This window comes from Chelmon rostratus, chromosome 13, assembly GCF_017976325.1.
Source record: "Chelmon rostratus isolate fCheRos1 chromosome 13, fCheRos1.pri, whole genome shotgun sequence".
Lineage (NCBI taxonomy): Eukaryota > Metazoa > Chordata > Actinopteri > Chaetodontiformes > Chaetodontidae > Chelmon > Chelmon rostratus.
In genome coordinates, this window is record NC_055670.1 from 414,299 (window position 1) to 434,987 (window position 20,689).

The 20,689-nt window shown below is 40.6% G+C and overlaps 1 protein-coding gene across 1 annotated transcript in view; it reads right to left on the reverse strand.

Annotated features, from left to right (window-relative positions):
- Window positions 1-3,758: 3,758 nt before the first annotated feature.
- The window catches only part of LOC121616581 (SH3 domain-binding protein 4), a 54,782-nt gene continuing 37,851 nt past the window's right edge, over window positions 3,759-20,689 (reverse strand). The window contains exons 4-5 of the mRNA XM_041951413.1: window positions 12,524-12,712; window positions 3,759-4,726 (exon numbers count right to left, since the gene is read on the reverse strand). Of these exons, the coding sequence (XP_041807347.1) occupies window positions 4,502-4,726; window positions 12,524-12,712 (414 nt within the window). The 3' untranslated portion in view covers window positions 3,759-4,501. The remainder of the gene's footprint in view (window positions 4,727-12,523; window positions 12,713-20,689) is intronic.

Here is a 20,689-nt window from a genome sequence, read left to right on the forward strand (position 1 = left end):
GAATATGGAACCATGGTGATTCAGGACAGAGAGCTAGGGAGATTATTAATTTTAAATTTTCCACTCTGATCTGGACCTGTGTGTAAAGTTGGGACCTGCACGTATTTATGAGGCTTAAAACATAATCCAGTTTATGATACAGTATTATTTGCACATAGAAAATTTAAGACAATTCTTTGTACACTAAACTCTTAAGGCAAATTAGCATGCAGATAAAAACTCACATCACAGGGGTAACCGCCTGGACATGACAATGAAAAGTCAACAAGTCAAATGAGCAACCCAAGTTCACTTTTTGTGCAGATTATCCTTGGATTTGAAGCTGAATACAAAGCTCTGAGCTGTTCTCTGAGCCCTGTCACCCTGGGGGAGCTCATTATCAGCACTACAGGCTGGGATTTGAGGCATATCAGCCTGTACTCTGCTGTAATTAATTCCACTGCTTTTGGCTCTTTTTTCTCCTCCAGTAATCTGTGTATTTAATTAACGCCTGCTTGCTTTAACAACACAGAGAACAAGAGGCAGAAAAGGACAGCGAGGAATGACAAGAGAGTGAAGAAAAGAAAATTAGCCTTCCCTTGTCCCCTCTTACCAAGTCACTGTTGCACTCTCATTTTTACTCTGGTGTCACTGTAGTCAATGACCAGTGAGCAAACACTTCATCTTCTTCATCCCAACTGGACACTAATAAGACATCCAGTTCCAGCATACCACAATTAGGCTGCATGACTTTTTATTTCAAACAATTGCTGCCATGTGGTGCCACCAACATAGCAAATGTCTGCTTTTCAGGCAGGTGAGGTTGAACCTTAGTGAAAGAGTTTTTTTTGCCAAGATAACTGTGTGGCACTCGGGATGATGACGGGTGGTTCAAAATGAAATATCTTGAAGACAGAATGGACACTGATATTCCCCTGAAGATTAACCCAAATAATTTGTGGTGCTGCTAGATGAAAAGTAATCACCATCACCATGCATCAAGATCCAGTTTCTGAGAGCTGTTTCTGTTGAGCACAACCACCAGAAACCTGACTGAAACTGACACAGTTTTGAGCTGCTTAGCAACCACTTTTTATGAGGCTAATGCTAAAAAGGCAATTTGGAGATAGGACTGTAATTCTGGGGTAGAAAAGAGTCAAGATGAGATATTTTGATAAAAGGTTGAATAATGGTTGGAAATAAGAATGGAAGAGCAGAGAAATAAGCATGGAGCGATAACAGTGAGTTGTTGAATATAGAGAGAACACAAGGACCAATAGAGCCAATGACATTTTTAAACTGAGATGTTTGTAAGATGTCAGGGTTCAGTTTTTCATTCTCCAACACTGGGTTGGGCAATGAAATGCAAATTGTGACACAAAATTGTGTAAACCTTTGGCCAGAGCTTGACTTAATTTGACATGATGAGATCATTAATCATCAACAATTTGTTTGCTACAGAGCAAGCATTTAGTGGTGCCATTATGAGATGCAAAGACTTTCAGCTTTCAACAGAGGAATGAGGCAGGGTACACAGATGACTATTCAATGTGCAGGTAAATTCCACCCACCGAAAAGAGAGTCTGACATTCCCAACCATGGTCAAGGGGAAGTTGAACATGGGAAGGAGAACTTGGAAATTCCAAGCTGATGTTTACCAGAAGTCATTGCCACCAGCTTTGGTGCTGCAAACCACTACAGGGATCGCCAGCCATTGGCGCAAGAGTATGAACCATGACTTCTGTGTACCATTACACCCATCTTCTCATTAAAGAGTTACAAAATGGGAAGCGTTATTTCAGCCACCCCTGGTTAAGTAAAAAGTTTTTTTTTTTTCCATGAAAATGATAGGTGGAGCACCTCTTGCAAGAGCATGAAACTCTGCTGGTTGAAACATTGGCCCAAAACATTAACAACTGTGTTCACTATAGTTCACTATGACGCCTAAAACATCCAGTCAACCGAGCTTAAAATTCTGTAATGTGTGCAACTAATGGCCAGCTGAAGATAAAGATTACGGTCTTTGCAATCTGCATCTTAGGTCTCTCTCATCTTAGGGATGGTGACCCCTTTTGCTAACCTTGTACAGACCAGATAGATGGATCCTGTTTTTATCATGGCAGTTGCAGTGGTTTGTCAAGTGAAACCACACACAATGTTGAGCTCCATTTCAATTATCTGAACCTCCAAGTTGTCTTTCTTGTTCTTGCTTTGACTGTACCCAGAGGGTGACTCAACTCTCTCTTTCCATGTCCATATACCTTCCACTGTACATTTTCTCGCATGATGTTTATTCAGAGCTTTTTTTTTTCCTCACACAGAACACCGATGACAAAAAACATGCTCCTGTTTTAGAAAAGGACACCTCCTAACTGTGGTGTTCTGGTCGATGTGAGCTTTAACAGGGAAAATTTACAGGGAAAAAAACAGTCTGCAGCCAGAGGCAGGTACAATCTGACAAATGGGTGTACAAATATGTACATTTTATTTTGTTTTTCACAAAAGTATGCCATCGTGAAAAGGTTCTTACAACTCACCACTGGATGTGTCACTACCACATTATACAGTAGGCATTACTTAGACAAAACATAATCAGAAGCTTGACTTGAAAGCAGTCTTTACAACAGTCGTGCCAACATTTGTACAAGATCATCTGTGTAGAGCTGTATTCTTTTTGGCAAGCTTTGGTAAAAACATACTTCCATCTGACAAAAGAAATACAGATGATGCCAAAGAGAGAGAAATAAATGATTATGGTTTAGTTGTTGGAGGGTAAGGATAAAAATAACAATTATTTAAACAGATTCATCGAAAAGCTGTATCATGTGGTCCACGTCACCAGTTTATGTCAACATGGATGAGAAGTTGCAGAAGTTAGCAAGGTTGTGGAAAGATTGAACATCGACAATGTTCCAACGCCACACCGGTGGCAGAGTGTTGCAGCAGCTTTTACTATTCATTGACCTTTCTCCTCTAGTTTCCATAACTAGACTAATGTATGTGTTTTTTTATTTCAGATGTGCAAATGGTCTTTATAACTGGTGGACACTAAAGTCCTTGAGTTTGTTCTGGTCTTTCTACTGGTTTTTGCATTGTTTACAAAGGCATCCAGGGATCCAGAGCACAGCCATGGCCCCATTGTTTATACCAGGGTTCAGCTGACAATGCTCCACAATATGTCAGGACTTCCTGGGAAGAGACCCCATATTCCCTTGTGAGCTGAGGAGGAAGATATGGGAACACTGTACCAGGGCTGAGTGCTGTGTTAAACAAGATAGATGAGTTACTAGCGCAGACTCTGGACTAGAGAGAATACATGGCTAACCCTACTTACTCTGGACACAACGCTGCGTTGGATTTCCAGGTGATGTGGGCGGACAGGATGAAGGTGACGGTGAGTGTAAGGGACGAGGGCTGGGAGTACAGATGGATGGCTTAACTCTGGGCACATCACTCTGCAGCATGAACAATCATCTTTAGTCGTTAGCTGAAGGCTTACCTACCAAGGGAATTAACCCATGTTATCATGATGGTGGTGTATATTCTCCCCTCTGCAAAAGCTGATATGGCCTGTGATGAATTTGATAAGGGAGAAGAATCAGGAAGGGAAAAGAACAGCTACAAAAAGAATCAGTTGGCGAAGAACATCAGTGGAATCTGGAGGTCCTTTAAAACCATCTCAGGCTACAAGCAAGCTCCCAGCTTGGAGGGGACCAAAAGTGGGTGAATGTACTGTTTCAGAACAGACTGTTTCTGCTGAGGAGCACAAGCACCAGCTCTTAAAGGAATGTTTTTTTTTTTTTTTTGAAGTGCTGTGCAAGGGATCAGAAGCAAAATGTGTTTTATCCATAAAAAAGAAGCCCCACATACAATAATATCAGTTTAAGTGTACACTATATTTAGTATATTTTGGAACTTAACCTTGCCTTCTGACAGCCCTTTCCTTTGGCACTACATTTTCTGAACCATAGAATTTTCACATCCCTATGCATAAGTGCAACTGTGCTGTGCACTGTATAACACTGCAGAAGAAAGATGGAGAAAAAGTAACCTTTCTCCTTCATGTACAAATAAATAGAGCAGATTTGACACATGACAAGGCTACGGTAACAAGGATACAACATTGAAAAGTGTCTTTTCTTGAAAAAGTGTCTTTCTTTTGTGGTGTTCAATCCACACTTTTTAACCAAAGGGTTAAAAGTGTTGCTGTAAAAATAGTGCCATAACAACAGTACAAAAATATGTAATTGCGCAAGACAGGCCCTATTAAAAGAGTCATTTATGAATACTGTGAGCTCCATACAACATTGTGTTGTTTGGCCAGCACCTGCAGAGATGTAGCAATGTTCCCCTGTGCACGGGGAGCTGAAGGCTGCACTGCAGGAATGAAATAACAACATACAACATCAGTACTAGCATTTAGAGTGATTTAGAGAAAGCTGATATGCAGCACTTCAAACTGTGAAACATTTAAAATGCTCCAGAAGAGTGCAGGATTAACACTGAGTCATAAAGGAGAGAGTTAGATGGCATAGTCATCCTGAGCAGCGGGGCTAAAGGCGGAGCTCCGCAAGGCGTCCAAGCAGTTGACCAAGATGAGTGTACCGGTCAGATGCTTCCAGCGTTTGGTGACAGGGTTCTTCATCTTGTCTAAACCTAGGTGCAGCTCCTGGATCACGTCCCTGTAGCTGTCCCCAATCTGAGCGGCCCATGTGACCAGGAAGTCATACGCTGGCTTCCACATGGCCTGAGGACATAGAAAGAGAGAACAAACATCCCATTGTCTGAATACTCAAACTGACAGAGCAGATTTTATTTTTGACTGCAAATTAGAATGCATATTGTTTTATTTTTTGCCATGTCTGTTTTTTGCTATTAAAATCAAACCTTTTTAAAAGTGCGCTGATTTGAACATGATGGTCATGTTTTGGTGTGAATCATGTCAAGAACTTGTGTGTAGGAAACAAATTCAATGCCAATGCCAAGTTTTTCCAAAGCCACCCCGGAATCCATTTTGAGGAGTTTCCAAGCTGCAACATCTGGACTCCGACCAAGAAAGTGTCCAGCAAAGGGCCAACACACCTCAAAGTAGGCAAAACCATCTTACTTCCTGCACATTTATGGGGTGGCTGTGGCTCAGGAGGTAGAGCAGGTCGTCCACCTATCACAAGGTTAGTAGTTTGATCCCCGGATTCCCCAGTCTCTCTTTGACCCTTGCCCATGTCACTGCATATGCTGTTTAATCATCCACAGATCAATACTGCTTGTGTGTTCCACTATGACCATTAGAGTGTGATTATCAGTAATTTCCTTCATCCCGTGTTAATAGCTGGTAGGTTGTTCTCAATAAGACTAAGTTGTTGTTCTGTGTATTCCTTTGAAGGAGAGACAGTAGTCAATTTTGTTATCAGACTGATTAAGTGGATTCACTGAATTAACTGGGTTATTGATTTTCCTCCTTGGAGGTGGCACCCCAAATGAGTGTAAAACAAATAAATGAAAGCATAACGAGGCTCGTGTAGAATGATTTCTGAAAGGCAACATAGACTGATGATGTATGATGCACATCAGAACAACATATTGTTTGTAATCCCATATATAATCACACATATCTGCTGAATCTTGATGCACAGCAAAGCATCAGCATACACCACTGTCCTGTTCCCCAGCATCAAGAAATATTCCATAAACCGCCACAATTAACAGTTGGAGGGGAGGGAGCTTGCAGCCTATGCCACTGTGAATGCAACGCAACACAAGAATTTAATTTAATCTTATCTATTAAAAAAGAAAGAAAAAGAACAAGAAACTGAACTAGATCAAAAACTTCTTAAACATCTTAAAGACATTAATGCAAGTAACCCAACAGTGGAAAGGCAGAATCAACTTAAAAGGTATAAATACCAAATAAATGAAATTATGAATAAGAAAACTCAATTCCTGATTCATAGACATAGATTTTCACCATAATAACAAATTTGGCAAATACTTGGCAAATCAAATTAAACAAAAAAATCTCTACCATTGAGGACTCAGTAGGAAAGCCCACACACTCATGTGAAGTGATACATAAAATCTTCAGAGATTTTTATGCTAATTTATACTCATCAGAAAAGGAGCCTAATTAAGAGGACATAAGTTAATATCTAGCATTGGTTTACCATATCTTGGCTAAGAACAAACCAAAAGAAACACAAGAGGAACTCTCCACTTCTTCTGCTGAATTCTACAAACACTTCTGGTCCATTCGAGTGCTGCTCTTCAACAGAATGATAGCTGAAATTAAACAAAATTCCAGGCTTCCAGCGAACATGAATACAGCTACAATTTCATCCCTACTTAATCTTAACAAAGACCCAAACTCACCATCTAGTTACTGCCCCAATTCTCTCCTCCCTTTGGAGGATCATCTCTATCCATCATCTCTAAAGCACTAGCTAACAGAAAAAAGTAATTTAGTCCATAATTCACCCAGATCAAACCAGCTTCATCAAAGGTAGATACTCATGCAGCAACACATGCAGACTTTTTATTTTAATGGATCATTCATCATTACAACAAGCTACATAGCTACCATATATGCAGAAAAAAACTCTGGTGATTCCTCATAAATACTTTTCAAAAATTTGGCTTTGGGCAATCATTTATCAAATGGTCAAGATTCTGTACACCACCACAGCCACTGCTAACAACCATGGCCAAAGCTCACAAAACTTCACACTGCAGAGGGGGACTAGGCAAGGATGCCCACTCTCTCCCTCCCTATTCATCATTTTCATCAAACCATTAGCTGTAGCCATTTCTGAGAATGACCACATCTAAGGAATCCAAACACCCAATGCACATCATAAGATTAGTCTCCATGGGGATGATGATGATGAACCTTCTACTATCCAATATGGGTGGAATAGCAACCAGTAAAACTACAACTACTGCCTAAAAACTAACAATCTTTTCACAATGATTCCAACCCAACCCACCCACTGCTGATTCAAATCTCTCAATTCCATTATCTGTAAATTATACTGGAAGAAAACAACACCAAGACTCAAACTGGCTACTCTGAAAAAAACAAAAACACAAGGAGGACTTGAAGAACCAAACTTTAATCATTACTCCCAACCTCAGTACATATTCAAATGGATCCATTTGAATCAATCAAACCACACATGACTGGATACAGAACAAACAGTTTGTAAAGACACTCAGATTTCAGATTGACCCTTTCTCAGTCAGTCTATTAAACATCATTGTTGTTTCAAAACATTAACAATAGCAGCATCTCTGACAACCTGGTGTAAATTCCACAAACTCACAAACGCTATCTTTGAACCATATAATTTCACTCCAATCTAGAACAGTCCTGATCTTGGTCCAGGGGTACAGCATCAGGAGAACATGGGATTCTCCTCAGAAATCTGTTCAAACTGCACACAAAATAGTCTGGAAAGCTATATTCATGCCACCTGGCACTGTACACTCATTAATCACTTTTAGAAAGAAATTGGAAAGAGTCACTTTTTTTTCTGGGCTGCCACATCCCATTAAGCCCTTCACTCTGCTTATTAGGAGACAATCAATGAACTCACAGAACCTGCAGACATTGGTAGTATTTGGGCCTTACAGGGTTAAGGATATTATTATTATTATCATTGTTGTTGTTGTTATTATCGTCACTGAAAACACACATCTACAACCTCTCCAAAACTGACAAACTCCTTCAATACATCTATTAATTCCTGTTACTGATTTTTCTTTGCATAATTTGTTTGTCAGGATTATGATATCCCCCATCTTTTGTATACAAAAAATAAATATTTAATAAATATAAATATGAAGGAGATGGAGTTGGTATTAGCTGATTAGCAACAGGTGTTTCATTCATCCGTCTCAATCACACCTGTATGGCGACAGAACAGTTAGTATTTTCAAATTATATTCATGCAGGTATACAGCACAACCATAATAACCTATAACTAATCACTGTAAGTTATAGGTTTTTTGAGGAGGAGTTTTTAGTTGAGATAATTTATTAGGCCTGAATAAACTTAAAATCTAATTCTGGCCCTTGGACAAATGCAGTTGAGGACCTTTACCTTACCTCCTGTTATTAATAGGCTACAATACCTTATGAAGTGTAAGGTTTTCTATTTTGAAATACATTTTCTATTGATCAATAAATTGTTAGTGACATTGAATATACTGTGTAGCTAGAGATTATTCACAGCAATCCTGTACCCACATTAATGCGGTTTCGATGTAGCTTATTCCCCTATTGTTGACATTGCTGAGCGATAACCCTTAAGACCAAAAGATTAGAAAAGTCAAATAATCAGCTAAGAGGGGTCAGTCTTATTATAAAAACAACCTCCAAATAAGTGAGTTAAAAGTGACAAGTCAGTTTGTCAAAACACTCTCTTTCCAACAACAAATGTCATGCTGGGACGACATGAACCTAGCCCGATTTTGGGACAATTTTGTCATGGCCGATTGTGAACGACAATCAGGTGCTTATACCCCTGTAGTTTGACATGCTAAACGACCTGTTGTACAGCATTTGGGATAACGCATAACACGCCAGTGAAAAGTCTAGCATGTCCGATTTTTTTTTTGGTCTTGACACGCCCAGTGTGACATATTCCGCAATGTGTTCCTTAGCGTTGACCAATCAGGTGTGAGTCTTGCCAGTCACTAAAACACAGCAAGAGTTTATTGCACTGTGATCATTAGATCTGACATGGTGACCAAGATAAAGACAAAAATATTATGTAGTCTGATCTCAGCATTACCAGATGGTGGTGATATTGTTAGGGACACGGGGCACGCTCCGAGTCACTTATTACTATCCCGCGCGTTTCTTCTTCTTCTTCTTCTTCTTCTTCTTCTTATTAGGGACACGGGGCACGCTCCGAGTCACTTATTACTATCCCGCGCATTTCTTCTTCTTATTATTAGGGACACGGGGCAACGTCCCGAGTCACTTATTACTATCCCGCGCGTTTCTTCTTCTTCTTCTTCTTCTTCTTCTTCTTCTTATTTTTCATCCTCCTCCAAGTTTTCGTCCCTTAACTCGTCCCGCAGCTTTGAGAAAACCCTCGCAAATTATATATCAAAACGTACGTATTGTTCGGGGTCGGTGTGCTATTACTTTTCTCAAATTTCCCATAAGAAATGAATGGGACGGGCAAAAAAAACAAGATTGAAATTGGAGTTTTTCAAACGTCTGTAGCTCAGGCATACATTCACCGAGAGACTTCATTTAAACTTTAAAATGTAGCAGGTGCATCTGTCATTTACACACATACTGGTCAATAACCCACGCACACACATCTGCAGGACAACAAGCCTGAGAATGATTATCTTAACGAGCTCAGTCAAAACAAGGGCATTGTTTGAAAACAATCTCCGTCGTTAAACTCAGATTCAGAAAGCGCTTTGCCAAAAAGGTTGAGACAGTAGTCACACAAATGCACACACAAACAGGGCTAACCAACAGCTAAAAAGTGATTAAAAAAACAAGCACGTCAAAATTGAACAGGAACAGGTAAAAAGTGGGAGAGGTAGAGAGGTAATTATCAGCAGGTGGGGCAGAAGTTACACACACACACACGCACACACACACACATTCAGACACACATATACCAGACACATCTCTATGTAGGAGCTGGTTGGGCTGCTTGTGTAGTTCAAGCAGACACACACACACAAACAGACGAAGACACACACATACGCAGTCACACACAATGACAGATACATAAACACACACACACAGACAAATGCATAATGAAAACCCCATCCCCCCGCCCCCTTGTTAACGCTGTTATCTCTACTAGCTCTGTTAGCACAGTTAGCTCTGTTAGCGTTAGCACCGTTAGCTCTATTCGCACCGTTAGCTGTTAGCTCCGTTAGTGTTAGCTCTGTTAGCTCCGTTAGCATTAGCTCCATTCATGTTTATTGATTCAGTTCATTAATTCATGTTAACAGAGACATGAAGCAGAGGAGAGAAGCAGACACAGACAGCTGAGGTGATCAACAGAGACAGACAAGGAGAAAGCCACAGAAACACAGCTGGGACCAGTTCATTAATCAGGGACTGACTACCTCTGATATCTGCTGTTTTCTCAAATTGCAGCCTTTTTCAATTGTCCGCTGCTTCGCCATAGTTTCTCCTAGAGACTTCATTCAAAGTTTAAAACGTAGATAATTTTGTCGGCTCGAACACACCCCGTGTCCCTTTCAAAATTTCCCAGAGGGAATTTTCTAGTTAGGGACACGGGGCAACGTCCCGAGTCACTGGCTCCTACAGCTATGAAATAGCTGCAGTCACTTATTACTATCCCACGCGTTTCTTCTTCTTATTATTATTATTATTATTATTAGGGACACGGGGCACGCTCAGAGTCACTTATTACTATCCCGCGCGTTTCTTCTTATTATTATTAGGGACACGGGGCAACGTCCCGAGTCACTTATTACTATCCCGCGCGTTTCTTCTTCTTCTTCTTCTTATTTTTCATCCTCCTCCAAGTTTTCGTCCCTTAACTCGTCCCGCAGCTTTGAGAAAACCCTCGCAAATTATACATCAAAACGTGCGTATTGTTCGGGATCGGTGTGCTATGGGACGGGCGAAAAAACAAGATTGAAATTGGAGTTTTTCAAACGTCTGTAGCTCAGGCATACATTCACCGAGAGACTTCATTTAAACTTTAAAATGTAGACCCAAGTCTGGTCTATTGGTGTGTTCATCCACATTTTGATTGGTCCTATAGTTTTTGATCAGTCACTGTTCAATGACAGTGATCGTTTGGAGGGAAATTTTGAGATTATAATGGGTGTGTATTGCGCGGAATGTTCGCGCTAGAGTGCGTGCTAGAGTGGCACAGAGTCTAAAAATGATCTGAAAATCTTCTCTTTTTCTCGTCGCTACGGCCACAAATTACACTCTACACGCATAATTTTGGGATCATTTTGTAGACAAACTTGTCCTCTTTCTTGTGATGTCCTCGAAAAAGCCGAGAGACTTACTGAATTTAAATAGTGAGACTTTTTGTGCAGCCAGCTCCCTCCTGCTCTCCCATTAAGTCCCATGTTAAAATTCAGAGCTGTTTTGTGAGAAAAGCAGAAATGCCTCCTGTCTTTACATCGCCATAAAACGAAAAGTTATTGTCTCAGGAATAAAACAAAATGATATTCGGACTCAGAGTCCGATGATCTATAGTACACTCTGATAGGAGGTACGGTTCTCTCCCGAGGGGGGGTTGTTTAGGAGGTGCGCAGAACCCAAATCTCACTGCATACTGCCTGCTCTCTGCATACTGCCTGCTTCTAACCGCCCCCAAGTTGTCTGAGCTGAACCCACAGGCACAGCTGAGAGCAATTCATTAATCAGGGACTGACTACCTCTGAAATCTGCCGTTTTCTCAAATTGCAGCCTTTTTCAATTGTCCGCTGCTTCGCCATAGTTTCTCCTAGAGACTTCATTCAAAGTTTAAAACGTAGATAATTTTGTCGGCTCGAACACACCCCGTGTCCCTTTCAAAATTTCCCAGAGGGAATTTTCTAGTTTGTTTTACCATTCTACATTAAAGGGGCTGAAAAAGGGTTTGAAGCATTTTGCTGTTACTTTGGAATTTCAACACTTATGGAGCAGTGATTTCCAACCTTTTCCATCAATAAGTAAATATTTTATGGATATTTCATGTCATATTCAATACATAATAATAACAGTACAGAACAACTGATAAACTGATCAAGTAACCAAAATAATGAGCACAATAACTGCTGGAAGTTTGTGTACAACAACCAGTTTGGATGAATTTTGAGCTGATTATTTTTTGTGAATATTGCATCAGAGAGGAGTTTTCCTAATATGGAACCTCTTATACAATTCTCTGTCTGTATTATTATTATTTTTTATTTTCAACAATCTTGCATACTTAATGAGCTTCTTATTTCTCAGTGTTTTCTTCTCCCTGACACAGACAAGTGTTTTATGGTTCTTCGGTTGTTTTAACTGCATACTTTTTTAATGCATGACGAAGCTGTTTAGCACAGACTGAAGGCCTTGTGAGTGAAATCTGTGTTCAGGTCTTCACCCTGGACTTATCCTGTGAAGTTGTTTTTCAGTGTATATCGTAAAAAAATTATCTAAACTTTTAAAATAACAATTTAATTTAGTTTTCACAGAATTGATTGGAATACTAAGATATAGGCTTACTGTTTTTTTAATTACTTTTCATTTAAAATTTTTTTTTACACCCCTGAAAATCAAGAAGCCCTCTAACCCCCCATGCAGCTTTGGCAACCCCTAGTGGGGGTCAGGAGTCCCAGGTTGGAAACCAGTGTTCTAGACAATGATCTGAAAACACAGTGAACTTGTCTTCAGGCTTTGTGATTCTTGGTCCAATTTAACCTGAATAAACAAACTACTGCCATGCTTAAATCCTAGACAACTTAACCTTCTCCACAAGAAATGTAGCTCAAATGCTTTACAACCATGAAATCACATACACAAAGTATTTCACACAAAAAAAGACAGATGTACCTCGCTGTCCACCACCCCATTCTTGTCGCGATGCGGTGCCTCGTAAGCATCCATCTGCTGGCGTGAAACCTTGGCAAGCCTCTCAGCCAGCTCCCTCCAGCGTCCAGCCACTTCCACAGCTGTGGTCAGGAGGACAAAGTCCATGACCAGTCTGGCCACGAGACCCTGACAGTCCATCTTTAACAGAGCCTACAAGAAGGAACATAAGAAGACTTTAGACTGAGAAATAAATCAAAGGGTAGTGAAAAGTAAAGTCTGATAGGATGGAGGTAGATAGAAATCAAAATGCTGGATTCTGGAGACATGTAATTCAGATATGATCTCTCACTGGGAGTCAAGTAAAGATGGAAATTGAGCAGAGGACAGTGTAGTGTGTGGATTCAGTCAAACTTCAAAGAGACTAATAAATGTACATCTGCAGGTTTCATTCCACTGACTTGATCCTCTGTTATTTTCCATAGCCTGCCACCCCCCCTGGAAATTTCTGCATTTTTCAGATGGTTTAGGGTGAAAATCGAAATAAGGGCGTAATGTTGCTTCACTAGCAAGACTCTGGATTTATGTCACATCTGAAGTGAGGGGAGGAAACCAATACTGATAGAGTAGTACACTGAGGAAGTATAGCTCAGACAATGATACACAACCTGACACAAAAAGTGCTGTATTCAATAAGATTTCTCAAAGTCCTCTATATTTTTGTTTGCTTCCTGGGATCCTGAAGAGGAGTTTTTTGTTGAGATAATTTATTAGGCCTGAATAAACTTAATATCTAATTCTGGCCCTTGGACAAATGCAGTTGAGGACCTTTACCTTACCTCCTGTTATTAATAGGCTACAATACCTTATGAAGCTACAACTGGGCGCATGCGCACGCAGCGACCAACGGTGGAAAAGTTGGCGTCTCTGTTCAAGTCTTTTATGTTTGTTTTTAATGTCCTGATTGTGTTTATGTCAACCCAGTGGGTGCCCTTGTGAGTGAGAGGACTTGCCTAACGCAAATCTGACATGGATCTCTTTTATTTTGCCCTGTCGGGGCTTCTGTTAGTGAGCGATGTCAGCGGGGCTGTCATCCCAGAGAGTACATGACATGTATACTCTCGTGACATGTTGCTGCAAATGAACTGTGCAAGCACTCGAATGGCGGATGTCATATCACGGTTGCCAGCGTTTATACGGAGGGACCAGGATTTCCCTACAAGCGGCGTGAGGAAGAGAAGGAAGCGAGGGAAACATGGAGGTGTCGAACTGCGCCTAAGGAGGCAGCAGCTCAGCAAGACTCCTCTGCCCTCGGTTATCATGGCAAATGTCCAGTTCCTTAGGAATAAAGGGGATGAGCTTCAGGGGAACGTTCGTTTCCAAAAGGATTTTAAGGACTGCTGCGTCCTGGCGTTCACAGAAACATGGCTCAGTGAGCAAGACCAGGACTCTGATCTCTTCCTGGATGGCCTCGGAACCCCGTACCGACTCGACCGCGAAGCTGAGGTGACGGGGAAAGCACAAGGAGGCGGGGTATGTGTATACGTGAAGAACCGATACTGCAGCTCTGTCACTATCAGAGAGCAGATATGTGCACCAGACGTTGAACTCCTGTCTGTGTCGCTGCACCCGTTTTGTTTACCCCGCGAGTTTCCTCAGATATTCATAACGACTGTTTACATTCACCCCAAGGCAAACGCCACCTCTGCCTCCCGCACCATACATGACGTCATACAGAAACTGCAGACTATGTCTCCAGAGGCTCCAAACTTTATACTGGGTGATTTTAATCATGTCTCTCTGGAAAAGACCCTAACAAACTTTTATCAATATGTTTCCTGTCCAACCAGACGTGGTAAGACACTGGATCTGTGTTATGGGTCTATTAAGAATGCTTTTAAATCTCTCCCTCTCCCCCCTCTGGGCTCTGCAGATCACAACTGCGTGCATCTTCTCCCCACTTATAAGACTGTTCTAAAGAGGGAGAAAGTCCAAACCAAGACTGTGAAAATATGGACAAATGATGCTGTGTGCAGGGGTGCTTTGATTGTACAGACTGGGGAATGTTTGAGGAATCATGTAAGGACTTAGACGAACTGACTGATGTTGTATGTCCATATACAGCTTTCTGCAGAGATGTGCTCATACCCAGTAAGAGTGTGAAAATATACCCTAACAATAAGCCATGGGTAAACAAATCTGTTAAGTCCTACATAAAGAAAAAGAGACAAGCATTTCAACAAGGAGGATCATCAGACCTACAGACAGCCACCAAAGAGCTGAAAGTAGAAATCTTAAAGGCAAAGCAAAGCTATAAAACCACACTGGAGAACAAAATGGCTTCAAACAACCTCGGCTCAGCCTGGTCCAGTATGAACATGATCACTGGCCTCCAGAATACCAGAAGTAGCAGCACCAGTGTCACTTTAAATGGCTTCAGCTCAGATACCGATTTTGCCAATGCTCTTAATGGCTTTTATAATCGTTTTAACAGGTCTGATTTTAGCAAAGAAATACAGACACTAAGCATTGAATTGTGTGACAACCAGCATTTCTCTGTAACACAGGAGGATGTTGAAAAAGCCTTTTATGGCACAAAGATGAACAAAAGTCATGGACCAGACAACATCTGTGGACGGTTACTGAAAACCTGTGCAAAAGAACTAAGTCCTGTTTTCCACAGAATTTTTAACAGATCCTTGGAAAAGCAGCATGTCCCCAGGATCTGGAAGGATGCTGTTGTTGTCCCAGTCCCCAAATCCAGTCGCCCCACGACACTGAATGATTTTAGGCCGATGGCTCTGACTTCAATAATTATGAAAGTCTTTGAAAAACTAGTTCGTCTAGAAATTCTCAAAAACACAGAGAATGCAATCGATCAATTGCTGTACGCCTACAGGCCGAAAAGGGGAGTAGAGGATGCCACACTCACTCTCCTTAACTTGCTTTTTAAACACCTCGAAGGGAGTGGGTGTCACGCACGTCTTTTATTCATTGACTTCTCCTCTGCTGCTACACAATTCAACTGCACATTTTAACAGAGACTTTTAGAGCATTTTAACTTGAGCAATAACCTTGTGGGCTGGATTTTACATTTTTTAACAAACAGGACACAGAGGGTCAGAGTTAGTGGCTTTTTATCTGACAAGGTGTGCTCCTCCACTGGCTCACCACAAGGGTGCGTGCTCTCACCCTTGTTATTCATACTGTACACTAATATGTGTCAGAGCACTTTTAAGAACCGTTTCATTTTAAAATACGCAGATGATTCGGTTATTGTTAGCCTGCTCCAAGGAACAGAAAATAGTCACGGTCCTGTCGTTGACAACTTTGTCAAGTGGTGTGAGGACTCACACCTACAGGTCAATGAAGCCAAGACAAAAGACATGGCCATTGATTTTAGGAAAAATGCCAATACACCTGAACTCATCACAATCAAGGGACAAGCCATTGAGCAAGTGCAATCTTATAAGTATCTTGGGACTATCATCGACTCCACTTTGAATTTTGAATTAAACTGTGAAGCTGTGAGCAGGAAGGGACACCAGCGTTTATTCTGTCTGCGGAAGTTGTCCCGCTTCCACATAGATAGGACCATGATGACACTTTTTTATCGTGCTTTTATTGAGTTGGTTTTAACTTTTTCACTTGTGTCATGGTTTGGAAACCTGCCCATAAAAGAAAGGAACTCACTGAGCCAGATCATTAAATGGTCTGGTCGGCTCATTGGGGAGTCACAGCTGTGCCAACAGTCGCTGTACACTCGGCAGGTACAGCGAATGGCCAGCTCCATCTCCACAGATGACTCCCATCCCCTGGCAAGTGAGTTCCAGCTGCTACCATCAAAAAAGAGATTCATAGTCCCGAGAGTTAGGACCACTCGCTACAGGAACAGCTTTGTTCCTGCTGCTGTTTCTCTTTTAAATAGGAGGTCTGTCCTATTTTAATGTGGTCTTAACTTGCTTACTTATTTATTTACTTATTTATTTATTATTGTTTTACTGTCCCTTGGATCATGCTCTTATGTTTTCTTAGCATGCTCTTAACAGGTCTTATATTGGCATTTTTAGTAATATTTAATGACTTTTATTTTATTTATTTATTTTAGTCTTTTAACCATGATCAGTGAGCTGCTGGGAGTGCCTGTCAATGTCTGCTGTTAATCTGTCTTCTGTATGTGTCCTGTGTTTCTAAATGTTGTGTATAATGTTTGAGATGCCCTCTCCAGACTGCAAAACAAATCTACCTACGGGTATCAATAAAGTTACCTTGACCTTGAAGTGTAAGGTTTTCTATTTTGAAATACATTTTCTATTGATCAATAAATTGTTAGTGACATTGAATATACTGTGTAGCTAAAGATTATTCACAGCGATCCTGTACCCACATTAATATACATACAGTGAGGTAAAAAATGAGGAAGATAAATCTGATGTGGCTCCTATTCTAATTGGTCTGGACAGCAGTCCGGTTCCTTCCATCTACATTATTTCAACATAAACATGGCTTTTAAAAGATTGACAAACCTACACAACCACTCCAAAATAAACAAATGAAATAATGTCCTATATTGTTGTTGAGTTATTCATTCATAACAGCTTCACCTACATTTCATTTTCAATCAACTGATTGTCTGGATTTATTTATAATTCGAATATATATTTGAATTTAGAATATTTGTTGATAGTCTTAACACACACACACAGATGGCCTGACACACTCAGCTGACACTTTGACTTGCAGACTCAACAGAGTGAAGATGAATTTACAGCTCCAGTTTTGGCTTCAGTTCCATGTACAGGAATGTGTGGAATGATAGAATGAGGGGATATGGAACGGGGATGAGCAATGACTGACTGTTGTCCAGGAAAGAGCTACCACCAAATTACACAAATTAGATCAACCACAACTAAGACCAACTCAGTGACAACTTTTGGACGAACTCTTGAGAGGTCTGTTTTATTTTGACAGCAAGTGACTGCGTTGGTGTCACAGAACATTTGTTTGTTTCTTCGTCTCTATAGATGTCCAGGGGAAGAGTCTGTCAAGGAGATAAACTCTTTGATAAGCACCTGTTTCTTCACTACATACACGACAGGAAATCCCTGCCACAATAAAGGGCACCATTTTCAATCCTTACTTATTTAATTTATGAGTTTAATCAATGTCTTCAGATTTTAAGGAGCAGTAGGGCTTTCTTTGCAGTCTTTGCTAACCAAAATTTGTCACCTGGGTCAGGGGTGGGAATTCCTTTTTTTGTGCTAAAAGACAATAACATAAAATAGTAGCCAGTGTGTTCCTTGTGTGAGAGCCCAACAAGCAGCTTTGACAGAACATACTTCTGACAAAGACACTGTTATGCGGGCAATATTGGTGGTGGGCTAACAGCAAAGAAGCTGAAACCTCATTCAGAGGGAGAATTCGTAATAGTGTGTTGCCACTAAGGCTGTCAAGAATATTCTCTATTAAAATTAAGAGCTTATTTCAATCAATCCAGTGTTGGTGATTATTGATTGTACAGTGGGAAGAGGAACCAAGAAGGTTTTGGTGAGTTTTATTATGTTTCTGTTGAGTTTGAGAGGAGTGTGTTTTACGATGATGTTTTCTGACAGTGATAAGCGTTTCTGGTTTAACAAAAACAAACAATTTTAGTGGATGTACTTTGACAGTGTGCAAACATCCAGCACATTTTATGGCTGCCAGCTGTGGTGCTCTTGCTGAATACTAGAAGTTGTCTCCATTACTCAAATAGACACAAAAAGATGGGAAAATAGAGTCCATTAACACAGATAATACGTCACTGGAAGGTTTCCTGTTTGTCTGGGACATTGAAATCTTCCAGGCCACATGGAGTTGCCACATGGCAACTCTGCACAAAACGTCACTTTCATTGACTGAGAATATAATGTAGGTCAGGCTGACACAAGCAAATGATTAAGCAACACGGTAAAGGACACAGGCCTGGAATTAAGCCATTTTTTGGCAAGGCCAATTTGGTCTTTAAAAAAATCTAATTATTGTGGCATTGCATCCAAAATGTAGGGCACCAAGGATGGTTTAGAATGAATACTGCAGGCTATCTACAGAAAGATGTATTCATAGTAATTCATAAATACTTGATATCTATATTAGTTTATTTCCTCAATAAATACTCCCACACAGAAGCAAACCTTCATGTAGAGCTTTAATGTCTTCACTATCTATCTATCTATCTATAGTTATCGCTAGCACTAGTTATCGGTAGCTAGCAAGTGCTAGTAATTGCTAGGCTAGCCATCACTAGCTAGCTAGCGGTAGTTATCGCCGCTGCCTGTAGGCTAAGTTGTTGAACATCATGTTGGACGTTTGTTCTGCCTGGGTCACCTCAGCAAGACGAATTGTAATATTAGAGATTTCATTTACACTAATGTTTAATTTAAGTCCATGTGCTATCGATGTTGTGAATCGCGTGTGCGTGCGGCATGCCTCTGTGTGGTTTGTGTGTTAAAAATACATGTGCCCCCCCCACCTCTAAAATCAAAATTTCATCCATGACATCTACACTGTCCCAGGTTTTTTGAGCCCAGCCCAACCTGCAATACTGAAGCCGAGTTCAGTTGCTTATTGGACAGAGGTTGTTTTCAAACAGCTCTTGTTTTGACGTGCTTGTTTAGGGGGCACATTTGATCTTAATGGGCTTTAATGATGCTCAGGCTGGTTGTCATGGAGATGTTGTGTGTGTGTGTGTGTAATGACACTGAATGTGTGTGTGTAACTGACAGTTGTTGACAGCTAATTCTCCACTTGAGGAACAGCTACTTTTTCACTGTCGGTTTCTCCCGAACAACTTGTGATTGAGAGAAAATGGTACCTGCTATCAAAAAACTGAATAGACTGTGAGAAGCGTAGAAGTCTGGGCCAGATGTACGTGTGTTTGGTGTTGAGATACGTTTAAAAAAAATTGTAAATGGTCGAATTAAAAAGACAGACTGCGGCAGGCTGCAAGACACAAAACTGGAGATTGTATTGGCTTACATGGAGCAGCAGAGCAGGGCAGCTGGTGCAAAATGCCTCTTTTTTTGGTGGGGGCTAACCCTTTAAAATTGAAATCAGAGGCGAGAAGAGACGTTTGTCTACAAAAGGATCCAAAAATTATGTGTCTCCTTTTCACCATTTGGAGTTTATGGCAATTAAAAAAAAAGAATTCAGGCAATTTCTCACTGCCTCTCGCACTCTAGATGATGACATCACCCACTCTAGGGGAAGAAATTCTGAGCATTTTTTGAGAAACTTTATGGTCTTCAGATGGTCAGAGATCGAAAACCGTAAGAGATATCAAAAAGTGAGCCGAGGTTCATTTTGAGCCGACAAAATTATCTATGTTTTAAAGTTTGAATGAAGTCTCCAGGAGAAAGTATGGCGAGGCAGTGCATAACTTTGCAAATTATTAACGACTCCTGTCATAACTACATAGCACACCATTACCGATCGACTAATTCACATTTTTTTTAAATGTGGAGAAACTCAAATTGATTATTGTTATGTTTCAATGATAAAGTCTGTAAATGGGCACTCATCAACACTCATGTAGCTATTAGCCTTCAAGTTCATAAAGAGTAAAAAAATGACTTAAAACATTTCTTTTCATGTTAATCTTTAAACACTTCTCAAACTGAGACTAATAGTCCCTTCTCATCACTAATTTCACTGCAGACACACAGCAGCTGACAGACAGACGAAGTCTTATATAATCATATATTATTATATTCTTCAAAGAAATATTAGCTTTTTCTGGGTGAATAATGTTAATGTGAGGAAAAACTTTTTAGCAGGCAGAAACCTCAAGCAGAACCAGGCTCTGGGTGGGCGGCCATCTGCTTCGACCGGTTGGTCACCCATCAAGCACATAGTTGCGGACACAAAGAGCAACCAATTTACAGCATACTACTGATGGAAATTGAGAACAATTAGCTGTTCTTTTTTGTTGTAAATAAATCAGATCCTTTTACTGCATCTGGGTCCTGGTTCTCCTTGAACGAACCAGAACACAATACCTCTCAAATACCTCTCAGAGCTAAACCTCAAGCTCCAGCCAGCTTTTCAGCTCCATGCTTTCATAAGGCATTTGGTGAGAGATTTCAGGACATGAAAAGTGGAGCAGAGGAAGTCCTTCACAACCAACAACATGAAATCATTGAGCTGCAAACCAAT